A 22945-nucleotide genomic window follows, 5' to 3' on the forward strand; every position below is an offset into this window, starting at 1 on the left:
GCTGGGACAGAGCAACGGGAGCTCACCCCATCGCCGGGATTCGAACTGCCGACCTTCTGATCGGCAAGCCCAAGAGGCTCAGTGGTTTAGACCACAGCACCACACACGTCCAGCTTTCAGTCTTACCCCCTGCCCTGCCCAGTGCTTCAAAAAGAAGAAATGAAAAGCTCACCAGCAGTAGTCAAGGAGGTGCGAAGGCAGCACCGGGATGTAGATGTGCTGCCAGTGCATGGGATACAACATGGAGAGGGAGGCCTGAACACAGGCTGTGAGCTGCAGGGAGAGAGAGAGGGGTTAGGAGATTTCCCTTAGGATGGCCTGACTCTGCTCAGAAGACCACAACCACCCTCTAAGTTACAGCCTGTGCCTTACAGGTGGATTTCGCCCCTGTATAAGGATCAGCCTTGTCCTCTTCCTGAAAATTGCCAGGATTTTGGCCTGAAGTTTTGGGGTCTCCTCCAGATTCAGGGGATGGGTAGGTGGATGTCAGGCTAGCCTATTTTCCACTATGTCCATGTCACCACCGCTAGACCTCTCCCTATCAGGCAGCCCCCCACTCAACTCCCAGACCTCTGCTCCTTGCACTTGGGGCTTGAGCCACAGGAGACCTGGCAACTCTCTCCTCCCTGAGACCTGCGACACGGCTATACAGCTGCAAACACAACATTTTGAGTGTGTTTTGAATGCATTCCAGAACTGTGGGTGTTATGAAGTTCTCACCCCGGGCCAGCAGGGGGATACTGTAGATAGTTATGCAAATAAGGGATCGAAAGTGACGTTCAGTGATTGGATAGTTTTAGAAAATTGTTACAGTTACGTTGTACTGGAGCTCTATATAAGCAGGCTGACTGAACCCTTCAGTTCAGTTCTGTCCTGGCCTGTGAATAAACAAGAGCTGTTTGAAGAATCGCTGTGTCGTCTGATATGTTCACCCACAACTAAACAGTGACACTAGATGGCGATGGTGAGCTAACGGCAAATTCAATATATATATTTCAAACTTTTTTTCTGAAAGCATTTTCACAGCATTTTTTATATGTGATTCCACCCTCCTATCCCACACCTCCAAGCATCCACTTGCCCTCACCGTGCTGAGTTTTCTGGTGGTGAGCAGGATCCGTCGCTCATGGAGCAGGCTCGCATACAGGCGTAACATGTTGTTTGCATCCACGGCCACAACAAATTCTGTCAGGTTCCTCTGTGGGAAGGAACCAATGTCCGGTTAGACTCTCCAGTGAAGATTTGGCACAGTACCCTCCCCCCCCAATTGTTCTGCCCTCTGTACTCTGTGTCACTCATGGCAGTACAATGCATCCAGCTCTCTTTGTATTCAACTTCTGTCATCTTTTTTCTAGGAACACCATGACACCAGGAAATGCCCAGCTACAGCACAGTGTCCAGGCAGAAATCACTTTAATGTCTGGGAAAATCCAGACATATGGCAACCAATGTCGGAAGTGTAGATTTTAGTGAATTTCCTTTTTAAAAAGCTCAAAACCATCATGTGTTTTTTGTGGGGGTGGGTGGGGAGATTTTTCAAAAAGCTCCACATTTTGGGGCAAAACCTTCATATTTTGCAATAAATAAATAAATATAAAAGTGCTTTGCCATAAAAAGCACACTATCTTTTGTGTTCACTGGGTCCATCTTCTGGGCGATGGATTGAGGATTGAATCGAAATTTAAATCTCCTATCCCCTGTGTATAGGAGAAATACTAAAAGGAACAGTGTGTATCCAAATACATTTTGCAAATTATCACTCATTCGAGCTGCAGTCTCTCCTTTCTTAGCATGGACCAGCTGTTCCAGTGTCTCACCTCTATTTTGCCTAGCAACTGTTCTGCTTAAAAGCATCCTGATGGTGGTGTATTTTGACTACTGGAGTGAAAGTCTCAACCTGGTCCTCTCCATACTTTTGGCATCTTATTCAGTGCCACCTACTCTGACGGTTGGTCTCCAGCAGACGTCTTTCTCCCATCAACTGCTGCCTGATCTTCTGAAACTAGAGATGGCAGGCATTGGACCAGGGATCTTTTGCTTGCAGGTCTTGTGTTCTGCCATTGAAATACAATCCCTTTCTCTCCTCGTTCATCTCTTGTGCTAGGAACAGGTCCAGCTCTTGCATTGCTTACCTGTCACACGGCTGTTTAAAGTGCAGCAGCAGTGGCCTGTCCACAAAAATCCATCAAAAATCCCCATCTTGCCCTCCTATTCCCACTTTTCACAATCCCCTCCTTCCCCTAGGTTGCACCTGACTATGTTTACGATTCATTGCACATTATACTCCTGCCTGCTCCCCAACCCTGCTTGGAGAAAATGCCCTTTTGCAATGAATCACTCTTCTCTCTATTTTGAAATCTTCGTAGCATTGCCAGACCATGTCCTTTCCCAGCCCATTCAGGGCTCATCCAGACTTCCACTTTCCCCGCCGCTTTGAGCAACTGTCAGTTGGGTTTCCTGCAGTTTGACGTCTGCTCCAATTCAGTGCGAAAGAGTGAGCTTTCCAGTGGCGCAAAGAGAAAACCACTAGCAGAAAATCTCTCAGAATCATGCTTTCTAGGCACAAGGAAAGCAAAAGCATGGGTGATCTCTCCTTGCCACTCCACTGGAACAAGAGCTATTGTGTTGGCAGTCACGCAACACACAGAATCTACAGCCTGCTGCCCCTCTGTTTCCTCCTCAATGTCATCTGGTTTTTCTGGGGTCACCCCCTACCATGTGGGAGCTGAAGAGGATTTTGGGCACCAGCAAGGGAACTAGGCTTGTGTGACCCACATTACACCACTCTGGTAGATTAAGGCTGATGATTAAGGAGACATCATTTCCACAATTGTGAAAGCTTGTGCCTCTCTCTTTAGAAAAGCAAACACTGCCCCTACAAACCACAACCACCTCTCTCAAAGCTCCTCGAGACACTGCAAATGTGACTTACACTTTCAGGGATGGTGGGGAGTTTGCCTTGGTCAGGGGCAATGAAATAAACCTGGAAGAGAGGAAGAAAGAGGTTGGTGATGATCTGGTCCAGCTAGAAGAAGACTCTGAGAAACAAAAATCGTGGCAGTGGTCCGAGTCTCTCTCTCTCACACCCCCCCCTTATTTTTATGGATAGTAGCTGACTGGCCAACCAGCATATTACACCAGATCAAGCAATACATTAAATAATAATAATAATAATAATAATAATAATAATAATAATAATAAGTAAATAAATAAATACAATTTTATTTATATCCCGCCCTCCCCAGCCGAAGCCGGCCTCAGAGCGGTTAACAACAATAAAAGTAACACAGCATTCTAAAATCAATTCAGTCTAAAACCAATTCAAAATCAAATTAATGGCAACCATTGGGCTAGAGTTCTGTGAGAATTACCAAAGGAGAGGGTCAGACCAGTGCCTTGGCCAAAGGCCTGGTGGAACAGCTCTGTCTTGCAGGCCCTGTGGAAAGTTGTCAAGTCCTGCAGGGCCCTAGTCTCTTGTGACAGAGCGTTCCACCAGATCGGGGCCACAGCTGAAAAAGCCCTGGCTCTGGTTGAGGTCAGCCTTGTGGCCCGGGACCTCCAAATTGTTTTTGTTTGAAGACTGTAAGATCCTCCGTGGGACATACCAGGAGAGGCGATCCCGTAGGTACGAGGGTCCTAGGCCGTATAGGGCTTTAAAGTTTAAAACCAGCACCTTAAACCTGATCCTGTACTCCACCGGGAGCCAGTGCAGCTGGTATAGCACAGGGTGAATGTGATCCCACGACAAGGACCCCGTAAGGAGTCTCGCCGCGGCATTCTGCACCCGCTGCAGTCAGTCTCAAGGGCAGTCCCATGTAGATTCTTGGCTGATCTCCCAATAGGAGATCTTGGGCATCCCCAGAAAAAGGACTCTTAAAAAAAGGACACAGATTTGTATAAAGGATGCATATATGCAAAACTAAATGCAAATTTAGAAAATTACTATAATTTAAATAATCAAGGGGTCTTGGGGCATCTTAAAGACTAACACATTTATTATAGAAGAACTTTTGTGGACTCAGACTTGTTAGTTTTTAAGGTGCCGCAAGACTTATTGTTTTTGCTGCAAGAGACTAGCATGGCTGCCCCTCTGGGGAAAAAATTAAATAGAAATACAGTAGGGCTTTCTCTGTCTGCTTTCAAGATGCCAACTGCTGGTGGGCAAAATCAAGGTGCTCTCCATTTTTAGGGTTCTTTATTCCTTGTAAATGACACAGCCCCCCCGACTCCTGACTCACTGATGCAGTCCCACAGTCCAGATTCTGGCTCTTGTCTTGATTGTTTGGATCCTTCTCAGTGGAAATTTTCAATTTGGTCATCTTTAGATCCTTGCAAGACAACAAGAAATGGTTAAAAGGGGGGACACATACACCCCACAACAAATTAAAAGAAGATGGATGAGGAATTGTTTACATTTTTAGTCTTTCAACAATAATGCATCCATTTTTTAAAACAAACACACCTTCGTTCATTAAACTCCACATACTTCCACTTCCATATAATCTGGAGGCATCATAGAAAACATTTTATACCAGTTTACTAAATTGAGGAATTCAGGGACATTGACATAGACATTGGAACAGCTGGTCTGTGCTAAGAAAGAAGAGACTGCAGCTCAAATGAGTGATAGTTTGCAAAATGCATCTGGTAACACAGTGTTACTTTTTGTATTTCTCCTATACATGTGGGATAGGAGGTTTAAATTTCAATCTACAGATTTAATCCCCAATCCATCACCTACAAGATGGACCCAGTGAACTCAAAAGGTGTTGAGCTTTTTATGGCAAAGTTTTGTTTTGTTTTTGAAAAATATGAATGTTTTGCCCAAAAATGTTGAGTTGTTTTGTGTGTTTTTTTTTGGCAAAATTTCCCCCTCAAAAAACCCCCAGCATGATGGTTTCCTTTTTAAAAAGGAAATGGCATCAGCTGCAAGTGTGTGTGGTAATTATCAGGATAAGTGCAGGCTAACTTTACTGACAGTTGTAAATAGACAAATTCTGTACACTGCCTAAAATTTCCTTGACATCCATCAGATGTAAAGGACATAAACAACGATCTGACTTTTAGAAGATATCTGAAGGCAGCTCTGTATAAGGAAGTGTTTAATGTTTGATGTTTTACTGTGGTTTTATAATTTGTTGGAAGCTGCCTAGAGTGGCTGGGGCAACCCAGTCAGATGGCAGGGTATAAAAAACACGTTGTTGTTGTTGTTGTTGTTGTTGTTGTTGTTGTTGTTGTTGTTAAAATTTAAGACTCTCCTCCCATGGCATTGTATTGAGGGAAACTCTCCATTTGCACCTCCTAATACAAATTCCAACTTCAGAGGGCGAAATTCCCCCCTGGAATGAAGTGGGGGAACAAAGATTCCAATAATTATCACCCTCCCCACTAACTCTTTCCTGTGTATAAATGCAGGGATGGCGACACGCCAGGGGTCCTGCAAAATGCAAAGATGCCCCCCTTTGACTCTTGGAGTGCCCCCATCCCTCACAGGAAGCCCACACAGTTGTTTAAAGGCACTACCAGGAAAACAACAAATCATGGCACCTGGACTCAAAACTCAGCTGTTTTAAGATTTTTGCTTATCTATAGGAGCAGATTCTTCTGTGTCAGAGAGGTGAGAACTTACAAATTCAAGGCTGATGGGGCTGCTGAGGTCAGGCACAGGATGGAGATAAAGTGCAGACAAGAACACATCCAGCTCTGTGAACTAGTGAGAGAGGAGATAAAGGCAGAGATTGGTGTTTAAATGGGAATGCTAGGAATCTGGGGTGGGGGTGGGAACAGCACAGGGCAACTTGCTGGGCTCTGCAAGGAATCCAGAATTTCTGCCCTCACCTGCTCCTTGGCCAAGTTATCTGCGATGTAGTTCAAGATCTTGTAGAAAACTTCAAACCAGGGTACGTAGCTGCAAAGAGAATCAGCATCAGGGGCACAACTGACCAAGCAAAGGGCTAGCGCTGTCTTTAGCATATGCGTTGCCAGGGTGCAAAAATCCGCCCAGTGCTCCCAAATTTAGTTTAGCCCCCAAATTAAGACCACCACACTTAAACTTATAAGTATTGCTTAGGCACCTACTTAGGAGAAACATCAGGCGTGTCAAAGGTGCCACTGACCTCGCATAGCAGCTCAACAAAATACGTAACATAATATTTTGATGCAAGAGTTAATTTGGTGTGCACGGCACCGTTGAGAATGACAAGCGCTGTTGTTGTGAATGACAAGTGCTGCCGGCGGCGCAGCGTGTCTTTGGTAAATGAGCGCACAAAGTCGAAAGTCCTTTAGTGAAAGAGTAGGTATACATTTTGGTAATACAGTGGTACCTCGGGTTAAGTACTTAATTCGTTCCGGAGGTCTGTTCTTAACCTGAAACTGTTCTTAACCTGAAGCACCACTTTAGCTAATGGGGCCTCCCGCTGCTGCTGCGCTGTCGCCGCACAATTTCTGTTCTCATCCTGAAGCAAAGTTCTTAACCCGAGGTACTATTTCTGGGTTAGCAGAGTCTGTAACCTGAAGCGTATGTAACCTGAAGAGTATGTAACCTGAGGTACCACTATACAGTGGTACCTCGGGTTAAGTACTTAATTCATACTCCAGAAAAGCCATTGGGGCCTGTACTTCCTTAGCTAAGTATACAAGCCAGGGTGTCTAATTAGAATTTTATTATTATTTATTATTTATTGAATTGATATACCACCCTGTACCTGGAGGTCTCAGGGCGGTTCACAGAAAAGATCAACATAAAAACCAGAATATATATGATCAAAATAAAAACAACCCAATAACACCCCCCCCAAAAGAGCCACATTTTAAAAGGACATAGAGAAATGAAATTGGCCCCATGCCAACTTAGTGGAGAGGCACATGGGTAACTCTGTGGCAACTGGGCTTCTGCGATGGCTTGCACCTGCCTGCGCTTCTGCTTAGTCCAGGTGTGTGGAACCTCTGCCCTATAGATCTTGTTAAACTACTATGCCCATCATCCCTGGCCACTGGTGACGCTGGATGGGGCTGATGGGAGTTGTAATTCAGCAACACCAGATGTCAGGGTCTGATTGAACAATGAGGAATGGTGGGAGACGGCAGCTGGGGAACCCCCAAGGGAAGAAGAAGTGTTTGGATTTGATATCTCGCTTTATCACTACTCGAAGGAGTCTCAAAGCGTTTAACAATCTCCTATCCCTTCCTCCCCCACAACAAACACCTCACAGAGTGGGGCTGAGAGACTTCAGAGAAGTGTGACTGGCCCAAGGTCACCCAGCAGCTGCATGTGGAGGAGCGGGGAAGTGAACCCGGTTCCCCAGATTACGAGTCTACCACTCTTAACCACTACACCACACTGTCTCTCAGGGAACCCCCAGGGGAGGAGGGCTCAGAGCCTGGGGACTGGTGGTGGGACACTGAGGAGAAGTCAAAGGGAGAAGGCTGGATGCTGAAGGGGCAGCAGGGTTTAGTGAGCAGGAAGAGCCTGTGACAGGGAGCAGTTCAGGCTCTGGGGCTGAAGCAGAGGTGGGGGTTCAAGGGGCTGCTGAAGAATCCCAGGAGTCTTCCTCTCCTGCTGTTACAAGCTTCCCTCTCCTCTGGTCTCCAAGACCGCACAGAATAATGAGGAGAGCAGAACAGAGACCAGGGGTGTGCAGGCACTTGGGAAATATCCAGGAGATGAGGAGATTTACAGGGGTAGAAGGCAAGGAACCTTCAGTCCTGGCAACTGCTCTATAGGGGCAAGACCTGCTGGGAAGCATTGTTGAGTTGTATGCCATTTCCTTGAATAAAGAGTGAACTTCACTGACAACGGACTCTGCTTCTTTGTGCTGATCTACATCTGACTGCAGCCCTGACACCCAGTGGGCCAAAACATTTTGTAAGTTTGGGGGTCAATCCACACCAAGAAAATGCTTCCCCCCGTGACATGAAAATTCCCATCCATGAGAAGAGGCTGAGGAAGAACAAACCATCCTACCTGAGGATACACAGGCAGGTGCGGAAGGCCACGGCCAAGCGGCAGAAACCAAAGCGTTGCTTTCCGTCCATATCGGTGAGTACAAAAGTGAAATGTTGGATCGTGGGGCTCTCCTTGACCCTTAACAAAGAAGTGGGGAGACTGGGTAAGGGGGTGCCGTTTTGGAGAAAGATTGCAATAAGTTGGCTAAAGCGACAAACTGCTAATACAGTAGCACATATGCTTTGGTAGGCAAAACCCAGTGAGATGAATGCACAAAGCAATTGTTTAAATGTCATATGAATGCAGGAGGAGATAATATTCTCCATATATTCAGGCTGATAGGCTAAGAAAGAGGTAGCCACAGGTCTATTTTTCTGCAGAGCAAAAAAGGTGAGTAGGGAGGGGGCATGATAGCATCTTATATCATTGTGCAATGTGTAAATGCTATTAATTTGCTTCTTATTTCCAGACGGAGGCTTCCTATCACCCCCAAACACAAAATGTTTCCATGCAGGTAGTTCATCACATGCAGTTCATAGCCAAAATAACAGGTGCTGTGTTGTTCAATAAGGAGATCAAAGGACGTACCTGCATGTGGGAACTTCTGACCCCATAATACAGTTGTACCTCGGCTCCTGAACACCTTGGGAGTCCCAATGTTCTGGCTCCCAAATGATCGAAATGAGTGTTCTGGTTTTTGAACGTTCTTTTGGAAGCCAAACATCTGACGGGGCTTCCGTGGCTTTGAATTGGCTGCAGGAGCTTCCTGCAGTCAATCAGAAGCCGCACTTTGGTTTCTGAACATTTTGGAAGTTGAACGGATTCCGTTTGACTTCCAAGGTACAACTGTAGTTGGAATGGGAGAGAATGGTTTTGCCAATGTGAAGCAGAGGACAAAAAGTTCCCTCCAACGAGGGTAGACTTCTGCAGTTCCATATCTACAAGGGAAACTTGTTACACAAGGATTGATCCTGATCGCTGGGGTGCTCTTCCTAGCTAGGTGAAGGGAGCTACAAACAAAGAGGGGGCTTCATGGGGGTTGCTAATTGACCAGGAGAAAAGTACTGTTGTGACCAAATAATGCTTCTTGTTGTGTGGTGCTCTGTGCATCATATTGCTGCCAAAGGCACCGCTTGCAACAGCTGGTTTCAAGAGCTGGCGAGCCTAAGTTGCAAGGGTGCATAAAGTGCATGGAGACCCCATTCTTTCAGGCCACCACGTACCTTTCGACATCAAAGGGGAAGCAAAACTTGGGCAGTATCTGGATTGAATCCTACAGGAAGAGAGAAGGATCCTCGGTTATTACAGCCTGAACCCGGCAGACAAACTTAAGAGGCACGTTGAGAAAAACCTTCAGTTGGCAAGGAGGAGCCTGCTGCACGTACGGAATGATCTGAATTTACAGCACAATCCTAGGCAGGTCTGCTCAGAAGTGCCCACCCCAGTTCCATGGGGCTGAGTCCCAGGCAAGTAACACTGCAGCCGTGGCCTCCTTTGCAAGTTGAATGCCAATCATTTGCAAAGCATGCAGTGTTTCCCCACCTGCTCAGAACCAAGAGTGAGGGGGAACTATTGCCCTCCAGATGTTGATGGACAGCTGCTCCCATCATCCTGGACCACAGGACACCCTCCAGATGTTGCTGAACTGTAAATCCCCACCCTTGGGCTTATATGGTGTGTGTGTGTGTGTGTGTGTGTGCACCTATCTGCCTGGCAAAGTTCCTAGGGCTGTTTCCAGATACTCCACAACGTTCCTCCAAAATCTCTCCTTGCCACACACACAGTATTTCACGTTTAAGTAAAGGTTGCTTATGCAGCCTTGAATTAGAACAACTTGCCTGGCAGCCATAGGAATTTCATTGGGTAAGTGGTATTTCATGCAAGAGGACTGGCACAGCAGCCAGCTTGCTTTGTAGCCTGCAAATTGAGAATTCTTCTGTGTTGCCAAGTTACTAGTCTACATGGTAGTGCAAATGGCCTCTATTTAATATCTTCCAATGCCTTTAGCTTCTATAAGCTGTTTAATTGCTCCCATTTTATCGTCATGCCAGGAAAAGCTTCACCTGTTTAATTTTTGTGTGTCTGGTTATTTCCCCAAATCCAGAAGAAGAAGAAAAAGCTGGTGGCTCGTGAGCATGTTAACGGAGAAATCTGAGGGCTCCCTTGGACAAAAAACAAGGACACCAGCCAGGAATACCAGAGCAAAACAGCAGCCAGTAGGCTTGGTCTTTATTGAAGACTGTCGCAACAGGACTCCCACCTGCCACAAGGTGGAACAAGATGGAAGCCCCGAACAAAAGAGCCCCCAAACTTTTATTAGCTGCTAATCCCCATGTTACACCCCCCAAACTACATCACTCATGCATCATGGTTACATCATGAAAGGGGAGGTCTGGTGGCAGTAATCTGAGCATCCTGGACCCTGCCCCATGGTTCCCCTTGCCCTCCACCAAACACCCATCAAGTGTAACAAAAGAGATCTTTCAATTTTCCTGTTTCCCAGCCAAGTTAATCACACCCTTTTGTCTTCATCTGGGTTTCTTATTTCTGGAATGGCTACCTGTCTGGCACTCAGGTATCAGGATGCCAGGGATTATCACTCAGGCAGAGGGGCTGCTGAGTAGCTGAGCTCACATGTCTATATGAATTTCTGAAGTTTTCCCTGTGAGCCAGTAGATAGGAACATTTATCAGTGAATTGTTACATTTGGTATTGTGCAGCAAAGGCCCTTTGAATAGATAGGAAGAAACTGTGATGAAGTGTTTTGTGGGGACAAATCACAAAAGTTACAAAAGCGATTGTGCTGGTTTGGGTAGTGGGCTGCATGTGCATGATATCTGCTGGAGGGGCAACCCCCCAACCTATACATAAATTCCTGCAACAAGCACATGCTAGCAATGATTTTGGAATGCAAAGTGGAGTTGGACAGCAATTGTGCAAAGGGGGACTGACCTGGTCATCGAACTCCGGAGGGAACTGTCTAAGCACTTGAGGATCTGCGCAGGGAAAGAGAGCGGAAGTCAGCATATGGAACAAAGACATAGCCCATTTCAGATGGATTTATAGGAGAGCCAAGCTTGCTTGGGACAGGCCTCAGGAATCATGATTGCCGCTGTCCTCCTAAAGCTGACTGCTTAAACATTAGGAACATAGGAAGCTGCCTTGTTACAGAGTTAGACCACTGGGCCCATCTAGCTCAGAGCTGTCTGTATCAGAGGCAGCCAACATGGTTCCAACTGTTGCTGGATTTAAGCTCCCATCATTCACCCTGACCAGGGACCAAGGTGCTGATGGGGGCCAGTGTTCAGCTGCATTTGGAGGACACCCTATTGGCTAGCCTTGGGTTGTCAGTGGCTCTTCCAGACTTTCAGGCAGGAGTCACACTTTTGCTTGCCCCATATTTTGATAGGATTGGATGCCAATTAATTTCCCCAAGTCCGAGAGCTTTCCTCATCGTTCCATGGCTGTGCCTTGGGAAAATCCAATTTTACCCATTGAATCAGAAGCGCAGTAAGCAAAATACCTCTTTGGCTTGTCTGCACTTCTGATGAGATCTGATTCAGTGGGTCAGATCTGATTTTTGCAAGGCACAGCCGTGGAACAGAGAGAAAAGCTCTCAGACCTGGAGGAATTCATCAGTACACAATCAAAATATGGGGCAAGCGAAAGTGGGAATGAGCATTGAATCTGTTTCCATCTCCAAGTTCATATTTATCTCAAAGTAATCTTTTAGAGTCTTTTGGGCCTTACCAATTATTTGCTCATTCCTCAGCAAATCATCATTCATTCTCCATCTGCAGGATCCCTGCAGAGACAATTTCATCTCCAAAAACACTGCATTGTGGTCTGAGTAAGTCTTAGGGCATATTTCCACTTGCTCCCACTGTTGTTATTTAACAGAAACAGGACCCGTTTTCTGTCCCCTGTCCCCGTGAAAGCATGGTTCCTGTTCGGTCTCATTTCTTCCAACCTCTAGAGGAGATGTTGAGAATGCATTTTTGAAAAAATATATGCAATTATGCAAACACACCTACACAAAGTTGTTTAGTTTGCAGCTCCCCTCACCCTCACCTGGGTGGATGCATCTTGACAATAATACATGCAAATGCATACCCATGGACATACAGTTCCCTCTGAGGGTCTGCAGGGGAGAGCAATGCAAAAGGTCCCAGATTCAGTCCCTAATTATCTCCAGTTAAAAGGATCAGGCAAAGGAGGGCTCTCATTAGAGCAAAATGGGACAGTGTCTCACCAGCCAGAGACGCCCAAGCAGACATCTCAAACTCCATCCTCTTCCAGAACCCTCCCCCATCCCATGCAAATCAGAGGTCGTAAAATTAAATATTATTTTAAGCAGGTTTATGGTCAGTTCACTAACATCTCTTTGCTCCAGAAGCCCAGTGCACAATTGATTTATCAAAGAGTAAAGGAAGACAGTGCTTGTTGTAAGAATAGGATGTTACAAAAACATCTGTTTTCATTTGTGGATGTGCTAGGAATAGTGCAGTTCCCCCTCCGTCTTGTGTGTAATAATAATAATAATAAATAATAAAATTTTATTTATATCCTGCCCTCTCCAGCCAAAGCCGGGCTCAGAGCAGCTAACAACAATAAAATAGAAATCCATTTGACGAAACCTGAGAGCAGAGATGCCCTAAATGAGAAACCCTCTGTACGGTGAACCATGAGGCCCAATACCTTGGTTAGCTTTTGCAAGCTACACGGTTTAATTTTGGCCAGGACTGCCTAACTCTGAAACTGGTTTTCAGTGCTAGAAAGCGGCAACAGCTGACAGAAAATGCCTCCAGCCCTTGTGAACATTTCCCTAACCACTGAAGAAGCGCAGCCCTATTGCAGCTGAGATTTGAGGCCTGGCTTCCAGGCATGCATGAGACCCTGCACCTCAGTTGCACAGACTAACCTGCACACACACACACACACACAGGAAGGAGAGAACCGGATGGGACATGATGAAAGAGTTTCATGCTGTCTTGGGCTGCCTCTGGGCAGAGACGGGTTTCTCCCTTGCCGGCTTCCTTGAGCAGGAGAGCATAAGCGGAGACTTCCCTTTCCCCTCTCTTTCTTATTTTTAACAACCATCCAACGGTCATTTTAAGCCATCTGGAGAAAACCACAGCAGCAAGGGGGAAGGGGGTACATAAACTAAGCACTATCTCTGTCAAATAGGGACACCTGGAACTGGAAGAGGCGCAGGTGGATAGGGACACCAGTTTCCTTATGTCAGAGGTTTCCAACCTTTTTTAGTCCACAGCTCCCTTGACCAACTCCATTCTTTCTGTGGCACCCCTGTGGGGCTCAGGAGCCCAGTTCTGTCACCTCTTGCCTGCAGAGCTGGCAGCCTCTCTCCCTCTTTAAGACACCCTCCCTTGTGGAAGGTTCCCCCAGCCTCCTCTCCTCTCTCCTCTCCTTAGGAGTCCTCTGTGCAGCCACTGCTGCTGCCCCTGGTCTCTGAGCTATATCTCTACTGCCCCAAAGAGAGAGCTTATAGCCAGGTCTGCTGCAATAAACACCTGTTATGGCCTCAGTGAAGAACAAGAATGAGACTGGAATTGCTGCCTGAACAAATGCCGGTTCCATACAGACACCATGTGATTTTTGTCCCTATACCAGGCTAGTTCCAGAACTGGCCCACCCTCTATGGGCCACTTTGAACAGGTGGCTGGAGCCGCTCACCTGCCAATCACCCAGGACCGGATTTAGGTCTGATGAGGCCCTAAGCTACTGAAGGTAATGGGGCCCTTTATATGTCCAGCTGTCCTTTGTCAACAACAAAATGTCGCTGTTTTTTGTGTTGAATATATGCTATATGGTAATTTATGGACCTAATAGGTATCTAAAGCCATTTGCACATGTTGTCATGCAACCAGTCCATATATTTTATCTTATATTTTGGAAATTTTATCTTATATTTTATCTTATATTTTGGAAATATATCTTATATTTTGGAAATGTACATCCAGGTTTTTTTTCCTTTAAATTTTTTTGGGGGCCCCAAGAGAGTGAGGCCCTAAGCTATGGTTTGTTTAGCTTATATGTAAATCCGGCACTGCAATCACCCACTGCCCTATGATGTTGTATGATTTAAATTCAAATATATAATTGGGAGCACACTCAGTGCATTCTGGGTTCTTTCTCTCAAGCCCTGGCTTTAAGTTGCAGCTGCAAAAATTCCTGCTGAAAGTGGGGCATGCATTTGGCATTGAATGCAAGTGCAGCTCCTGGCAGGGTCTGGCAACACTCCAGAGCTCTGAGCAGGAGCTTGCAAAGGAAGAATCGGGAGCCTGCCAGTTGCTACCCTGCTTGGTTGCTTTACCTGCTCCACACCTAATGTCATACGATGGCAGGTGGGGGGGGGGGAGATGGCAGGTGGGGTGAAACGGCCTTGTGGATCAAATTAGGACTCAGCCCAGGCCTAATGTGGTCTGCAGGCCAAAGGCTCCCCATGGCTGTAATAGCAGAACTGAGTGCATTTCTATTTCAACAGTTTCTGTAAGCTGCTTTGAGAGCCTCTCGAGGCTGTACAGAGGATATAAATATGATAAATAAATTGCCAAAATTACATGCCCCTTGAGTTTCGTTCCAAGCAGGTACAGCAGCGGCAGGCTGTTGGTTGTCCCCCACTGTTGTTGGATGGCCAACAGTCGTGAATGATGGAGCTGGAGTCAAACAACAATGGAACCTTCCTGAGGTACTGAGTTGTTGGCTAAAGACCCCTCTAGCCTGGTGTCTTGTTCTGAACTTTAGCCAGCCAAATGCTTCTGGGCAGCTCACATTGATTGTCCCACCCTGGCAACTGGTTCTGAGTGATACACTTCATCTGAACATAGAAGCTGTATTCAGCTATCCCAGCTTACTCCCATTTAAAGAGCTGGCCCTCTGTGACTTTGTCTAATACTCTTTTATAACTGTCTAAGCCAATTGCTATCGCCATATTTTTCAGCGCCCGCTGAAAACATTCTTCTTTAGGCAAGCCTGCCCAGATGCTTAGAAATGCTGGTGTGAATTTAATCTGTTTTCTTATTTTAACTTCTTGCATGTTTTAATGTACTGTAATCTTCCCCGATGTATAAGTCAAGTGATGTAGAAATAAATATATTGCAACCTTGAGGTCCATTTGTTAATTATTTGCTGTGCTGTGCAAAGAAAGGCTCTGTTTTCTCCGTTCTGCATCTATTACCAATCCACTGGTGCTGAGTTGTGATGAGAGAGGGGAGAAAAATGATATTTGGCCCATTCTCTCCACATTGTGCAGGATTTCATTCCACCATGAGAGAAGTTTGTAGGAAGCGCCTTGTAAGCAACCCGAAAGTAGACAACCTCAAGCCAATTCTAGCTGCTGAGCTAAGCGCTTTGACTGCTGTGGCTGACTTTTACTTCCTTTGACCACCACAGGTAATGGGGTAGTTTCAAAAATGTCACTCAGCTGAGAGTGGCATGGGGAGGGGAGCAATGTCCGGGGATTCACCTGCAGCCCCCTCCCTGTGTTCTTCTTAAATCTCCTCTGGAGGGTCTCCCAGCCCTGCAGTGTTGGGGCTGCAGGGACAGAACTGGATACAACCCCATGGGCACCACTGGATAGCTAGTTGTCTAGAGTGTGGTGCTGATAACACCAAGCTTGCAGGTTTGATCCCTGTATGGGGCCAGTGCCAGATTTACATATAAGCTAAACAAGCTATAGCTTCAGGCCCCACTCTCTTGGGGGGCCCCAAAAAATGTAAAGGCGGAAAAAACTGGATGTACATTTCCAAAATATAAGATAAAAACAAATAAAACCCAAATACAGCAACAGTGTTTTGTGTTGTGTAGGCTCCTATGATGTAAGTCACGGGCCCCGCCTGCTAGCCTGCTCCCTAAAATATCACTGGTTTGCTCATTTCTATATATAGGGTGCCTACATTCTGCTATTTATAATTATTAGTAGTTTGCATCATATATTTACACCTATTGTTATTTCATGGTTTAGAAGTTTCTAGAGACTAGATTATGAGTCTTTGTAAATTGTGTTTCTAAAGGAACTTTTGTTATTGCTAAATGCCAGTGTGTTTGCATTATTAAGTTTGTTATGAATAAAAAATCGTTTTAAGTTAGCTCTTAATAATGATTTCACTATTAATATACTTCTTAATTGTATTTCAGTTCAACAATTACTTTGATAAAATACATATTTTGTTAGGTGCAAATGGCTTTAGATACCTTTTAGGTCCGTAAATTACCATGTAGCATATAGTCAACACAAAAAACAGCAACAATTTGTTGTTGACAAAGGACAGCTGGACATATAAAGGGCCCCATTACCTTGAGTAGCTTAGGGCCTCATCAAACCTAAATCTGGCCCTGGGGGCAGCTGCATATTCCTGCACTGAAAGGGTTGGACTGGGTGATCCTCAGGGTCCCTTCAAACTCTACGATTCTATGATTTTGTGATTGGGATGTGGATGAGACAGCAGTGATACAGAAAGGGAAAGGACTCACCTTTGACTTGGGATGGTTCTCAGCCCACTTTCCCCCAGCAATTGCTACCTGGAGCCTCCTAAAAATCTGGCCCACTGATACACAAACATCCCACCCCAAGAAGCACCACTTCCTACCATAGATGAGACTCACCATCTTCTGCAAGCGTTGGACAGGCAGCTTCGAAGAACAGCTCAAATATTTTCTGAGGATTTTCCCTGAGGAGAGAGAAGAGGGACCAAGGAACTCAGAGCCGGTAAGAAGAGGCAAGAAGAAGAGCTTTGAGCAGACCCATGGATTTATTGGACAATATTTACAAGGATGGAGAAGTGTCTCTCTCTGTATGGGCAAAGCAGCAATGAGTTCTGGCAAGAACTCACAGATCTCACAATATTTTGACGAGTTCTCGTGAGCTCCTGAAGGCAACCACCGCCAATGTCTGTGCTGCTTCTCCATTGGTGGTGAAGGTGGCAGGGTAGTTGGTGCACCAATGGGGTCGCAGCCTCATGGGTTTCTCATGCCTGAGGCAGTGGCCTCACCTCACCTCATGGGCGGGCCAGGCTCCTCCTCAATTCCTCCTCCTCTCCAGCTTTCTTCCCCAGATCACCAGGACCCTAAAACTCTCTCTCTCTCACACACATAACTTTCTACCTCTCATATTCCTCCTCATTCCTCCAAATGCCACCCTTACCCTCCCTTAATTCCATCTGCCCAGCTTCTCCTTTCTCTCCCCCCACCATCACTAAAGAATTAAAACCACCACACATTGAGATTCTTATCTCATTATACATGACAAAGCCATTTTTCACCTTCTCACCCCTTGCTTTTTCCTGTAAGACCTATTGCAGTCGTTAAGAGTCGTCAACAGGCTCATCACAGCTATCTGCCAATCACCCATTCCCACCACCCTTCTGAGTAATACCCCTCCCCACCTTCTCACTATATAGAAGGATCTGGCAACTTCTGTTTCAGTGTATCTGAAGAAGTGTGCATGCACACGAAAGCTCATACCAAGAACTAACTTAGTTGGTCTTTAAGGTGCTACTGGAAGGAAAAAATTTTTTTTTGTTTTCACACATTGAGAGACCCTTCTCCCAGCCCAGTCTTCCGTTAACCCATGCAAATATTTGCTACAGACGTCAGCACCCCCTTTCCCCCCCCTTCCTGCCCACTTCTCCTTAACCCACTCCTGCCTTTAGACCTTTGGGAAACAGCCGATGGAAATAGTGTGATGACGAACTAGAACAAATATAGTATATTCATACACACACACACTTCCTGTGATACTGAACTCAGGTGGTGAGTACCGACAGAAATAGAGCCACTGAGAGATAACAGGGAGATATCTGCATGCTCTGGTAAACTCCAAGGTTTGCAGAAATATTTTTTTTAAAAAAACAAACAAACAGACGGACAAATCCTAAGGTGCCCCTGCAAAAATATCCCCTCCCATCCCAATAAGGACTGGCCATGCTCAAGAGCCGCAGAATGTTGCCTGTCATATTGGAAAATAAAAGCAAGATTCTGGGTTGTAGGGGAAAGAGGAAGGTGTGGCAGACTGGCAAGGGCGTTGATCAGGCAGGAGGTGAGGAAATACTGCAACGTTTTGCCACACATCCCGTGTTTGTGGGTATGCATTTTTAGTGCTGGTTCTGAGCTATAAAGCCTTAAATGGCTCAGGACCACAATACCTCCAGGACCACCTCTTTCCAGATAAACCTACCCGGACCCTGAGATTATCTTCTGAGGCCCTTCTTCATGTGCTGCCTCCTCAAGAGGTGTGGAGGGTGGCAACATGAGAACGGGGCCTTCTCTGCAGTGGCTCCCCATCTGTGGAATGCTCTCCCCAGGGAAGTTCACCTGGCACCTTCATTATGCACCTTTAGGCGCCAGGCAAAAATGTTCCTTTTTAACCAGGCCTTTGGTTGATTTGATTTAGCATCCTATGCCCTTGTAAAATATGGCGTTTTGGGGGGGGGGCGGGTTATTATTGGGTTGTTATTTTTATTTTGATTATATATATTGTGGTTTTATATTTTGATTTTGTTCTGTGAACCACCCTGAGACTGCTGGGTATAGAGCAGTGTATAAATTCAATAAATTCATGATCATCATCTGATTTCCAACATTCTGTGCATTCAGCATGATCAAACTGAACCAAAAATGATAGAGGCAAACTTAATTCTTAATATCTGAAGTCTCCAGTCTTACATCTCCATATAATATTTTAACAATCTGTAAAATAGGTCCATCTCTCTGTAAAGTTAACACTTCAGTGTCTACTTTCTCTCCTTCATATCAGTTTGGTTAATTTGTCCATTTATATCACTTCCAAGCGGCTTAATAACTATTCCTAATCCTATTCCTGAGAGTGCCATATTCTAGCATCTAGCCCACTCTATCTTTGCAACTTTAAACAGGATCTCTGTACTCGTAGTTCCTAAGCCTATATCATCCTTATCCTCAGTCACATAAAACAAAAGCAGCATAGGAGTTAATCTCAAAGTTTCCCCTGTCAGATCAGATATACACCATTTGTCTCCAAAAATAGTGGCTATTTGGCACTTTGACTGCATGTGCAGAAGGTGTGTATTCCCTGAACAGGTATATGCATGGTTACACATGTTCATTCTATTATTTTTGCCTTACAAGTACTTTTCCTTGCAAAATGGTGCTTATTCATAGTTGTTGTTTTTTGGATCAATGAAGCAAAAAAAAAATTTCATTCCTGCAGTCATGAGGGTGCTGTGATATAAGTGAGTTTGAAATGTGAAACTGCACATGCTCAGAATATTTCCTTTCTTACATCAGAGTTGCCAGACTTTAGTTTGTTTTGCTCCAACATGTCAGGAATAAAGAGGCAATTGGAAGGCATGAAATGGTAGACTGGGGTGGGGCAGAAATGTTAATTGTGCCCTCACAACTGAAGCAATAAACAAGTCTGTGTGCACCTAAGTTATATGCAGCCTATCTGAAGTACCTGAGCTGAATTTCATGCCAGGAATGTTGTGCCTTGGAGATACCATACTGAATAATATCCCTACTATTCTTCCTGGTTCTCTCTGGTTAAAAAGTGATATCAGGTACCAGAACTGGTAAAGAGAATCTGGAAAGTAGCTGCCATTTAGAACAGACAATGTATCATCAGTGGCATCACCAGAAAACAAAATACTTGTAGAGCAAAGTCCCTTGCAGGAGATGACCTTTGTTACCGTGGCCAGCTTCTGAAGACAAATAAATGACTATCCTATCTGTTCCTATTCTACCAGTATTTTCTGTGATGTCTTGGCTCTTGTAACCCAATGACTGTTGATTCTTCAAGAATCCCACCACACACAATGACCTCCTAAGACAGGAGTGGACAACCTGTGAACCTCCAGATGTTGAACTCCAATGTCCATCAACTCCTGCCAGCATGGCCACTAGTAATAATAGAATAATGATAATGGAAGCTGTAGTCTAGCAACAACTGGAGGGTCACAGGTTGTTCACCCTGGACCTAAAACTGTTTACAAGCCAAGAGATTTCCATGCATGGCCATCTGGCCTGAATCAGCAATTAATTATCCCAGCAACACACAACTTGAAGAGTTGGCCCATAGCATGTCCTCCAGCATTGCAAGGTGTTCTAGTGGGATACAACTCTCAGGTCAGTTGGAGGAGGAAAAAGTTTCAGGTAGATCCTGATGGAAGAATTAAAACCGAAGGAAAGTGAAGGTGAGCAGGCTTTGCAGCCCCTGGTCTTACTTGATCCGGGATCCCATCGTCCTTGGCTCATTCCATCACATTGTCATCTGCTGAAGCACCACAGCGGACTATCTTTCCTTGCATCTGAACAAGTGGACTGAAGCCCTGAAAAGTGACAAATCTCTCTAGGGCTGAGTCTGGTGCATTAAAAAGAAAAAACACACACATGCAGGGCATTTCCTTTGTGGCTTTTTGTTAGAGGAAGTATGAAGCCTGTGACTGCCTTAGCTCACTGCTAGGGTGGAAGTTTGGGGGGGGAGGGGTGCTTGTTGCTTGAGTCCTGCTCTTTTCTTTTTGCTGTTTCCTTTCCCAGCTCACCTGAACCTTCAAGCCAGGTTAGCGACAGATTCCGGGAGGCGAGCAGAATTTTGGATTAGTTTAGGCCTTTGACCAAAGGGAAAGGAGGAAAGGGTTGTTCCTGCTGGCAATATGGTCTTTCTCCACTCTACTTTTTTGGAGCTTGGAGGCATTTAGAGAGTTGCAAGAGTCATTGCCTGCATCCTTTTTGGATAAGCACCATTACCTCCTCCCAGTGCTTTTGGATTGCTGACTGGATTAGCCTTTGGTAAGTGGTGGCTACTAGCTACTGCACACCCTTCTTGTGTGGGTGTGAGAAAGGAGAAACAGTGTGGTTGTCTAAATGTAGCCAGCAAAAAGAAGGAAGTCCACATTTTTGCAGCTGGCTGACAAGAAACAGCAGGGAGGTGGGGGCTGTATGCTGTTGTACGGTATGCTGATGACAACGTAGTGCACGCACACTCAGAGGATGACCTCCAAACCATCCTAAATATCTTTGCAGAAGCTTACGAAAAGCTTGACCTATCACTCAACATCCAAAAAAACCAAAGTGCTGCATCAAAAAGCACAAAATAACCCCTCTGCAGTGCCACAAATCCAACTCAATGGTGTAACGCTGGAGTCAATCACTTCTCCTACCTGGGCAGTTATCTTTCCACAATGGCCGACATTGACGCCGAAATCCAACATCGCCTGAGCTCTGCGAGTGCAGCTTTCTCCCAACTGAAGTGCAGAGTGTTTGAGGACCAAGACATTCACAGGAAAACCAAAATGCTTGCTTACAAAGCTATTGTACTACCAACCTTACTGTATGCTTGCGAAACATGGACCACTTATAAATGCCATCTCCAACTCCTTGAAAGATTCCATCAACGGTGTCTCTGAAAATGTTTACATATCACTTGGGAAAATAGGCAAACTAATGCCAGTGTACTGGAAGAAGCAAAGATCACCCGTGTCAAAGCAGTGATTCTTCAAATTCAACTTTGTTGGACTGGTCATGTTTGGAGAGAAAGGGAGAAACGTGCTAAGAGGAAGACATGTTTGGCAAACCCTCACCATGATCAACCCTCAACTATGTCCCCACTGTGGTAGGGCGTGTGGATCCAGAATTGGCCTCTACACTCACCTACGGACACACTGTTAAGACTGTGTTCATGGAAGACAATCTTTTTAAAAAAAAAAAAAATATTGAATTTAATTTTAAAAAATTGACAAAACATCAATCTTACATATAATATATAAAAACCACTTGGCCATCTTGGCCTGAGACTTCCCTCCTTCTCAACTAATGGTTTTCCTAATTATACTCTAATATTGCATTTTGTTATTATTATTACCCTTAAATCCAAATCTTAAATACACCATTTAAACATCATATTGATAATAATTGATATCTCTAGCCTTACAAAACTTCTTGTAGCCCTACTAACAATGTCAATTGTTTACAATTGTCTCTCAAATACAATGCAAATTTATTCCAGTCTTTCAAAAACGTCTCATCCTGCTGTTTCCAAATTTTCCCAGTTAATTTCGCCAATTCGGCATAGTCCATTAACTTCATCTGCCACTCTTCTTTTGTTGGGATCTCTTCCTTCATGGAAGACAATCTTACGTGGCTACGATTGATTACCAAAGAAGAAGAAGATCTGAGGAACTGATGAAACTTATCTATTCACTCTGTCCTGCCCAGCTTGTCAAACAAAAAAATGTGACAATTGTCCTTTTAAGTAAAATGACCTGGTGACAACTCCTGAAACTTCCTGCCACAGGAAGATGTAGAGAGTATGAAATGGCATACTTAGGACCACTTGCTAACCAGCCTTTGCTCAGCTGCTTTGCTTGCTAATAGGAATTAATGCTTTCTCAAGGAGTCTTACTCACTAAATTTGTTATGCACTAAGCTTGGATCCTAGATCAATAGGCAAGTAGGATCCTAGAATGCAACAACTGATTGGCTTGCAGGAAAAGACCAATCAGGCTCCAGGAGGAAGTTAATCAGCCTATTAGGCTGGTAGGATCATAGAATGTAACAACTGATTGGCCTGCAGGAAAAGACCAATCAGGCTCCAGGAGGAAAGCAGAATCAGCCAATCATTGCATTGGGGAAACATAACATAACTAAAGTAGAATATGCCACTAACACATTATTATTGTGTCAACTACATGTTGCAGAATATGCCCCAATAAAACATCAGTCTGGATGTGGCTGAAGTAATATTAAGCAGGGTTGGATTGAGGTTTGATGAGGCCCTAAGCTACTGAAGGTAATGGGGCCCTTTATATGTCCAGCTGTCTTTTGTCAACAACAAATTGTTGCTGTTTTTTGTGTTGAATATATGCTACATGGTAATTTATGGACCTAATAGGTATTTAAAGCATTTGCACATGTTGCCATGCAACCTGTCCATGCAGAATATATATATATATATAAATTAGCAAATAGGAGCCTACACAACACAAAACACTGTTGCTGTATGTAGGT

At 44.9% G+C, this 22945-nt stretch overlaps 1 protein-coding gene across 2 annotated transcripts in view; it reads right to left on the minus strand.

Moving 5' to 3' along the window:
* DENND1C (DENN domain containing 1C) overlaps positions 1-20320 on the minus strand; it is a 47365-nt gene extending 27045 nt beyond the window's left edge. For both annotated transcript variants that reach the window (XM_083593167.1, XM_083593166.1), the window contains exons 1-11: positions 20164-20320; positions 16571-16635; positions 10898-10941; positions 9169-9218; positions 7964-8083; positions 5839-5908; positions 5630-5710; positions 4239-4328; positions 2933-2983; positions 1088-1198; positions 173-273 (exon numbers count right to left, since the gene is read on the minus strand). In XM_083593167.1, the coding sequence (XP_083449293.1) occupies positions 173-273; positions 1088-1198; positions 2933-2983; positions 4239-4328; positions 5630-5710; positions 5839-5908; positions 7964-8083; positions 9169-9218; positions 10898-10941; positions 16571-16635; positions 20164-20180 (800 nt within the window). In that variant the 5' untranslated portion in view covers positions 20181-20320. The remainder of the gene's footprint in view (positions 1-172; positions 274-1087; positions 1199-2932; positions 2984-4238; positions 4329-5629; positions 5711-5838; positions 5909-7963; positions 8084-9168; positions 9219-10897; positions 10942-16570; positions 16636-20163) is intronic.
* Positions 20321-22945: the final 2625 nt, after the last annotated feature.

This window comes from Podarcis filfolensis (assembly GCF_964270895.1).
Source record: "Podarcis filfolensis genome assembly, chromosome: 17".
NCBI classification, from domain to species: domain Eukaryota; kingdom Metazoa; phylum Chordata; class Lepidosauria; order Squamata; family Lacertidae; genus Podarcis; species Podarcis filfolensis.